The sequence below is a fragment of the Gorilla gorilla genome, chromosome 13 (assembly GCF_029281585.2).
Source record: "Gorilla gorilla gorilla isolate KB3781 chromosome 13, NHGRI_mGorGor1-v2.1_pri, whole genome shotgun sequence".
Lineage (NCBI taxonomy): Eukaryota > Metazoa > Chordata > Mammalia > Primates > Hominidae > Gorilla > Gorilla gorilla.
The window spans coordinates 125,294,735-125,303,315 of NC_073237.2; the positions used below are offsets into that span (position 1 = coordinate 125,294,735).

The following is an 8,581-nucleotide window of genomic DNA, read 5'->3' on the forward strand; positions in this document are numbered from 1 at the left end:
GGCTGGGTACTCCTGTGGCTCTGTGGTCTGGCCTCCGAAATGGAAACAAAGCCACTGCCATTGTAGGGAACGTCCCTCTTCCACCCGTCCTGGGGACCTGCAGTTTTTCCTGGGCCTCACATCCAGGTGGAGATTCCTGCAGTGAGACGTGGTGGAGGAAGCCTGAGGCCAGGCGCTGGGAGACAAGGGAGAGCCACTGGCGTGGCCACCCTTCTGCCCCCGACACAGCAGCAGCTGTCGTGCCGGGCCCCTGTGAACTTCACTAGGGATGCCACCAGGTTCAGGAGGCTGAAGAAGAGACCTGGAGTTGACCAGGCACAGTGGGTCACACCTGTAATCCGAGCACTTAGGGAAGCCAAGGTGGGACGGTCACTTGAGCTCAGGAGTTCGAGACCAGCCTGGGCAACATAGGGAAACCCCATCTCTACCAAAAATACAGAAATGATCCAGGCATGGTGGCATGTGCCTGTAGTCCCAGCTATTTGGGAGGCTGAGGCAGGATCGCTTCAGCCTAGGAGTTCAAGACTGCAGTGAGCTATGGTTGTACCACTGTACTCCAGCCTGGGCAATAGAATGAGACCCAGTCTCAAAGTAAAATGAAGAGCCCTGGAGCCAGCCATTGAAACATGGGGTTTATTTGGGGGAACTTACTTACAGGGCGGTCCAGCAGCAGTGAGCCAAATAGGAAAACCACTCCTGCTTATAAAAAGCGTGCAGCTCATAGAGCATTTTCACTAAGCACCCTCCCCTCGGCAGCCTCCGTGTGGCAACCTGCGTTTCTTAGTTCGGTTGTTGCTGTTGGGTGCATCTGCCATGCAGCAGCCCCACGGTGCAGTCCCTGTTGGTTTTGTGGGCACCTGCTCTGTGTTCACCCTGTGCCAGGCATGATGCACCTGTCCTCCTTCCACCAACCTGCTGAGTCCTCCCAACAGGATCTGTCTGTAGCATCCTCAGGCACGGAGGGAGGTGGCCCCTGGAATGCCCTGTCTGTCCTCCTGGGCCCCAGGACAGGACACACCACCTCCAGCATCACTCAGACTAGATGCTTCAGGCCCTCCAGATGCCTGCTGGCTTGGAAGCCTTCCTCCCCTCTTCCCCAGGGCTCCCTTACTGCAGAGCAACCTGCAACCCACATGTATCAGGGATTTTGACAAGTCCTTATCTTCGGCCACCCCATATTGTGACTTGAGCACAGCGGGAGAGTGGACCAGGGCAGGGTTTTCTCTTGTAGTTTCAGGACAGGCCCACTGAATAGGAAAACTGGAGTCCCCTGGGGAGAAGCCACATTTGGGAAGCACAGAACAAACCCAGCCCTTCTTTAATCTGTGGACGGGGAGACCCTGTGGCTTCCCCATAGCACAGTGGTGCCCTTGATAAGCTGGGACTTCCTCACAGCTCCTGCCATTCCTGCCCTGTCCTGGGTGCTGTGCTGGGGCTGTCCTCCTGGTTGGGGGAGGGTTCAGGCCTCCAGCCTGGCTCCCCATCCTGTCCCCCACCCCCAGCTCCTCCCGCCAAGCTTGCCTGTTAGTGTCATGCCTGCTGGCTGAGGTCACCCCTCAGAAAAGGAGCTGGCGGCAAGCACGCTGTCCCAGAGGAAGGAGACCCTCTGGACACCCTGTTTAGCACATGGCTTAATCACATCCTGTCCCCACCCCCTGGAACACCAGAGCCTTAATAGGGAAAACAGTTCACTTGGGCCAACCCCAGGCAGGCCCCTCATTCTGAGTGGGAGGCCTGAGCCCCTCTTCCTCCTCATTCGGGCTTGATGGCTCCTTCTCAGCCACCTTGGCCTGTGGTGACCAGGAGGGGTCGGCGTGGCCTGCCCAGGCCCTTGCGTGCTGTTTCTCCAGATTTATACTCTTGCTAATGAAAGCCTTGACAAGACAGTATTCATTCGTTCACTCGTTTACTGATTTGTGCAAATTGTTGTGTTTTTGTGTGTGTGTGTGTGTTTTTTGGTAGAGACAGGGTCTCACTGTGTTTTCTAGGCTGGTCTTAAACTCCTGGCCTCAAAGCCTCCCACCTTGGCCACCCAAAGTGCTGGTATTACAGGCATGAGCCACTTCGCCTGGCCTTTGTGCAAATGTTTTTTGAGCACTTCTAGAATCCAGCTATGGAGCAAGGCGCCGGGGACACGGGGATGAAGAAGGCCAAGTAACGAGGCAGTTAGCACAGTGCGTAGGCGCTCTGCTGGAGCACCAGGTCCCTGGGAACACAGAGGAACAGGCCCCTGAAGAATGAGGAGGAGGAAGCCAGGTGGAGGGGAAAGGGACAGTCCAGGAGGTTCTGGTGGGGAAGAGCAGTGAGATGGGCTGCCCAGGAATGTGGGCATCCTGGAGAGCAGAGGTGGGGCTATGGGGGGGGGGGGTGGATGGCAGGGGGGTCCTGTCCACCTCAGTTTCAATTGTCTCTTCATTTGTTTAACAGCCGATCCCTTGCCAGCCCATAGGCTCTGATGACTAAGACCTAGCTCTTTTGTTCAAGCAAATGTTTACCGAATTCCTAGTGATTGAGTGGGTGAAGGAATGAGCTGACTTGCAGCGTGAGGTTCCTCTTGTGGTAGTGTGTGGGGTGGGCTGAGTGAGAGGTGGGAGGTGGAAGAGAGCTGTTAAGAGACCACGATTAGCCATCAGGTGAGGCCACGGGGCCTGGCGTGGCCAAGGCAGGTAGGGATGGAGAGACATGGACGGATCTGGGAGACGCTGGAGGGGGAATTCAAAGGGACGGGAGTTGATGGTGGGGGTGGTCTGAGTGACTTGAGCTTTTTTGTGTGGATTGTTGAGACTGGAGGAAGCACAGGTTTTCAGAGGCCAAGGTGTGTTTCGTGTCAGGTGTCTGGGGCTCTGGGATGTCCAAAGGACCATCTTGAATCCACCTGAAGCCCAAGGAGTCACCCTTTCCAGGCTCGTGGGTGAAGATGGGTCCTTGACGCGCTCACTGTGGAGAGCAGAGAGGGAGAAGGACAGGAGTCTGCAGAAGAGGAGGGCGAGGCCAGAGCGTGGGGCACATGGGGCCTGGGGAGTTGGCTGGATTAGGAACTGGTGACTTTGGCCAGAGAGTTAAGGGTGGACAGGGTCATGGAGGCAGAGTGAGGAGAGAGACAGAGGCTTTCCTGCGGTTGGTCAGGAAGGCCAGAGAGCCAAGGACAACGCTGGGGCCCTGGAAGCCTCCTGAGAGAGTTGTCCTTTTCAAAGATCAGGTCGAGTTGAGGCCTTTCAGTGCCAATGGGGACCCACTGAAGTCTCTGGGGAGGTAGGAGAGGGTGCAATTGGGGGACTGGGAACCAACTTCAAGCCTCCAGGGCACAGGCGGGCGACAATCCAGCAGAGAAGGATCGGTCCAGAGGATGGGTGTGGCTGTGGTGGGAGCCGAGCAACTGCGAGTACCTCCCCTTTTCTCTCTGGGGCCTGGAGAGGGCTCCCTGGCTCAGAGCAGGGCATGTTCTGGGGAGGAGGCCTTTCAGGGAGGGGGCTCCAGAGCCAGGCTCCATATGGACACGAGCTCTGCCACTCGCTGTCCAGAGCTTTCCCACTGTCCCTGACCACTGCATGTGTCAGCAGAGGAGATCACGGGGTGGGAATGGGGTCTTTCTGGGAAGGCTCTGGCCCCTGGGTGCTCCAGAGCCCACTTCCTGTCTACCCTCTGACCTTCAGCCCCTGCTGACCTCAAAGCCAACCCTAAATGCATTCCTGATCCCTGGTCACAGTGGTGGCAGTGTAGGATACACAGGTTAGGAGCCTTTTTGAAAGCACCCACTGTGCCTGGGCTGGGCGTGGTGGCTCACGCCTGTAATCCCAACACTTTGGGAGGCCGAGGCGGGCAGATCACCTGAGGTCAGGAGTTCAAGACCACCCTGGCCGACATAATGAAACCCCGTCTCTGCAAACAATACAAAAATTAGCCGGGCATGTTGGTATGCGGCTGTAATCCCAGCTACTCGGGAGGCTAAGGCAGGAGAATCACTTGAACCTGGGAGGCGGAGATTACAGTGAGCCAAGATTGCGCCACTGCACTCTCTGGGTGACAGAGTGAGACTCCGTCCCCCGCCCCCGCCCCCCCCCCCAAAAAAAAAAAAAAAGCACTCTGCCGGGCCTTGGCCACGCTTACCTCCCTGCTGGGAAAGCCAAGTTGCTCCCCAGGAACTCCTGGGTCCTCTAAACACGGCTGGAGAGAGCAGGTGCCCGTGAGGTTGAGGTCCAAGTCTGCAAAACGGTCCTCAGCCACAGAGTGTCCAAGCTCAGAGGCATTTCTAGTCCAACCTGTGCCTTTTACAAATGGGGAAACTGAGGCCCGGAGAGGGAGGGACTTCCAGAGTTACCCTGTAACTGAGTGCCATATTTGGCAGAAGGGAAATATAGCATGGGCTCTGAGTGGGAGGAAATAAGACGTACATCCTCTTCTGACCCTTTCCGAGAGGCTGCAACCTCAGACAAGTGGCGTGTCATCTCTCTGGGCCTCAGTCTCCTTGGCAGGAAAATGGGGGCGGTGATAGAGCAAGCTCAGAAGGGCTGCTGTGCCATCTCCCCATCATCCTCACTTAGGATCAGGGCCCAGGGCTCCTGGCTCCTGCCCTCCTGCCCATCCCATCTGAAGGAGGCAGCCTCGGGACGGGCAGGCTCAACTCATGGCCTTACTTACACGCAGTAAGAACTCATGGCCCCAGCTGATTCCTCGCAGCAGGGCAGGGAAGAAGCTGGCATACGTGAGGCTCTTCCTGTGTGCCGGGAGACAGCACGAACCCACTGCAGCCCCCTGTTTGCTCCTTGCTCCGCTAACAGTGTGGACGGTTCACCAGAGCATGGGCTGTTGAACCGGGTTCAAATCCTGGCTCCATCACTTACCAGCTGAACCTCTGGACAAGTCAGCGTCTTTGGGCCTCAGTTACCCCATCTGTAAAATTGGAAGAGTATTGACAGAATACTTACAGGTAGTTTGCTGGTTAAATAAGTTAATAGTATCAGTGCTCACAGTGAGCCTGCCACACATTAAGCTGCATACGGGTGTCATCTGTTAACAGTAATTGCTCCATATCCTCAGGGAATGTGGTCCAAGGTCACCCGTGGATGCCTGGCACTGCAGGTAGTGCAGAACCCTATATGTTCTGTTCGTTCCTATTCACACATACCTATGATAAAGTTTAATTTATAAATTAAGCATAGTACACTTAGGCTTTGAGGCTATTATTATTTTTTTGAGATGGAGTCTCGCTCTGTCACCCAGGCTGGAGTGCAGTGGCGCGATGTCGGCTCTGCAAGCTCCACCTCCTGGGTTCACGCTGTTCTCCTGCCTCAGCCTCCCGAGTAGCTGGGACTACAGGCACCCGCCACCACGCCCGGCTAATTTTTTTGTATTTTTAGTAGAGACGGGGTTTCACCGTGTTAGCCAGGATGGTCTCGATCTCCTGACCTCGTGATCCGCCCGCCTCAGCCTCCCAAAGTGCTGGGATTACAGGCGTGAGCCACCGCACCCGGCCTAGGGGGTGGATTTTCTCAGCATGCTGTTTTGCTTTCATAAATTGTTGTTAAGCTGGGCAGAACCAACAGCCTGGCTCCTGGTGAGCCCTGGGATGGAGGTGGGAGCAGCTGGCCAATGTGATATACTTCCCAGGGCCAGGTGCTGGAAGATAGTGGGGATCGAGGCAGGCAGTTCTCATCCTTAGAGCCCACATCAAGGGGGTAACAGATGGAAGGATGAGCACTGCGAGTGGGGACATGGGGGCCATGAGACCCAGGAGATCAGGGAAGGCTTCCTGGAGGAAGTGAGCAAGAACTGAGACCTGGCGCACAGGCAGATGTTGGCCAGAGTTTGGCCCAGATTGTGCTGATGCTGGGGGCCTGGGGATCAGAAAAGATGCTGAGATCTTGGGGAGAGAGGGAAGGGAAGCCCAGAGGCCCCGTCCAAGCCACACCCACCTCACTCTCACCCCTGCTTTTTTCCCTCCAGATCGAGACGCTCCCTCCGGAGCTCTTCCAGTGCCGGAAGCTGCGGGCCCTGCACCTGGGCAACAACGTGCTGCAGTCACTGCCCTCTAGGGTGGGCGAGCTGACCAACCTGACGCAGATCGAGCTGCGGGGCAACCGGCTGGAGTGCCTGCCCGTGGAGCTGGGCGAGTGCCCACTGCTCAAGCGCAGCGGCTTGGTGGTGGAGGAGGACCTGTTCAACACACTGCCGCCTGAGGTGAAGGAGCGGCTGTGGAGGGCTGACAAGGAGCAGGCCTGAGCAAGGCCGGCCCAGCACAGCAAGCAGCAGGACCGCTGCCCAGTCCTCAGGCCCGGAGGGGCAGGCCTAGCTTCTCCCAGAACTCCCGGACAGCCAGGCCAGCCTCGCGGCTGGGCAGGAGCCTGGGGCCGCTTGTGAGTCAGGCCAGAGCGAGAGGACAGTATCTGTGGGGCTGGCCCCTTTTCTCCCTCTGAGACTCACGCCCCCCAGGGCAAGTGCTTGTGGAGGAGAGCAAGTCTCAAGAGCGCAGTATTTGGATAATCAGGGTCTCCTCCCTGGAGGCCAGCTCTGCCTCAGGGGCTGAGCTGCCACCAGAGGTCCTGGGACCCTCACTTTAGTTCTTGGTATTTATTTTTCTCCATCTCCCACCTCCTTCATCCAGATAACTTATACATTCCCAAGAAAGTTCAGCCCAGATGGAAGGTGTTCAGGGAAGGGTGGGCTGCCTTTTCCCCTTGTCCTTATTTAGTGATGCCGCCGGGCATTTAACGCCCACCTGGACTTCAGCAGAGTGGTCCGGGGCGAACCAGCCATGGGACGGTCACCCAGCAGTGCCGGGCTGGGCTCTGCGGTGCGGTCCATGGGAGAGCAGGCCTCCAGCTGGAAAGGCCAGGCCTGGAGCTTGCCTCTTCAGTTTTTGTGGCAGTTTTAGTTTTTTGGTTTTTTTTTTTTAATCAAAAAACAATTTTTTTAAAAAAAAGCTTTGAAAATGGATGGTTTGGGTATTAAAAAGAAAAAAAAAAACTTAAAAAAAAAAAGACACTAACGGCCAGTGAGTTGGAGTCTCAGGGCAGGGTGGCAGTTTCCCTTGAGCAAAGCAGCCAGACGTTGAACTGTGTTTCCTTTCCCTGGGCGCAGGGTGCAGGGTGTCTTCCGGATCTGGTGTGACCTTGGTCCAGGAGTTCTATTTGTTCCTGGGGAGGGAGGTTTTTTTGTTTGTTTTTTGGGTTTTTTTTGGTGTCTTGTTTTCTTTCTTCTCCATGTGTCTTGGCAGGCACTCATTTCTGTGGCTGTTGGCCAAAGGGAATGTTCTGGAGCTGCCAAGGAGGGAGGAGACTCGGGTTGGCTAATCCCCGGATGAACGGTGCTCCATTCCCACCTCCCCTCCTCGTGCCTGCCCTGCCTCTCCACGCACAGTGTTAAGGAGCCAAGAGGAGCCACTTCACCCAGACTTTATTTCCCCACCTCCTGCGGCATGGGTGTGCCCAGTGCCACCGCTGGCCTCCGCTGCTTCTCTCAGCCCTGTCGCCACCTGGTCCTTCATGAAGAGCAGACACTTAGAGGCTGGTCGGGAATGGGGAGGTCGCCCCTGGGAGGGCAGGCGTTGATTCCAAGCCGGTTCCCATCCCTGGCGCCTGGAGTGCACACAGCCCAGTCGGCACCTGGTGGCTGGAAGCCACCCTGCTTTAGATCACTCGGGTCCCCACCTTAGAAGGGTCCCCGCCTTAGATCAATCACGTGGACACTAAGGCAAGTTTTAGCGTCTCTTGTCTTAATGATTATGTCCATCCGTCTGTCCGTCCATTTGTGTTTTCTGCGTCGTGTCATTGGATATAATCCTCAGAAATAATGCACACTAGCCTCTGACAACCATGAAGCAAAAATCCGTTACATGTGGGTCTGAACTTGTAGACTCGGTCACAGTATCAAATAAAATCTATAACAGAAAGTGGCCTTTGGAGGTCTTTGTGTCACGGGAGGACCCTTCCCTCACTTCTCTGAAGCCTGCTGGGCCGTGTGGAACGTTGCTTGGGCACCTACAGGAGAGTTAACTCTGCTCATCTCTCTGCCCCATGAGACTCTGTGCCTTTGGAGGCAGTTACTGGAGGTTGTAAGCTGGACGCAGCACCTGCTAGGTAACAGGCTGTGACCTGGGCTGGGGATCCCATAGCCAGCACAATCTCTGTCATCCTACTCACCTGTGGTTGGGCACTCATGAGGGGTTTTTTTTGTTGTTGGTTGGTTGGCTTTTTTTGTTTTTTTTGTGTTTTTTTTTTTTTTGACAGGGTCTCATTCTGTCACCTAGAGTGCACTGCTGGAATATACTGGCGTGATCACGGCTCACTGCAGCCTTGACCTCTCCAGGCTCAGGTGATCTCACCTCGGCCTCCCAAGTAGCTGGGACCACAGGGGCATGCTGGCTAATTTTTTTTTTTTTTTTTTTTTTTTTTTTTTGAGACAGAGTCTTACTCTGTCACCCAGGCTGGAATGCAGTGGCTCGATCTCGGCTCACTGCAACCTCCGCTTCCCAGGTTCAAGTGATTCTCTTGCCTCAGCCTCACGAGTAGCTGGGACTACAGGTGCCTGCCACCATGCCTAGCTAATTTTTGTATTTTTAGTAGAGACAGGGTTTCACCACGTT

At 55.6% G+C, this 8,581-nt stretch overlaps 1 protein-coding gene across 2 annotated transcripts in view; it reads left to right on the top strand.

Annotated features, from left to right (window-relative positions):
- The window catches only part of LRRC8A (leucine rich repeat containing 8 VRAC subunit A), a 36,512-nt gene extending 28,624 nt beyond the window's left edge, over positions 1-7,888 (top strand). For both annotated transcript variants that reach the window (XM_055351282.2, XM_063696789.1), the window contains exon 3: positions 5,944-7,888. In XM_055351282.2, the coding sequence (XP_055207257.1) occupies positions 5,944-6,219 (276 nt within the window). In that variant the 3' untranslated portion in view covers positions 6,220-7,888. The remainder of the gene's footprint in view (positions 1-5,943) is intronic.
- Positions 7,889-8,581: the final 693 nt, after the last annotated feature.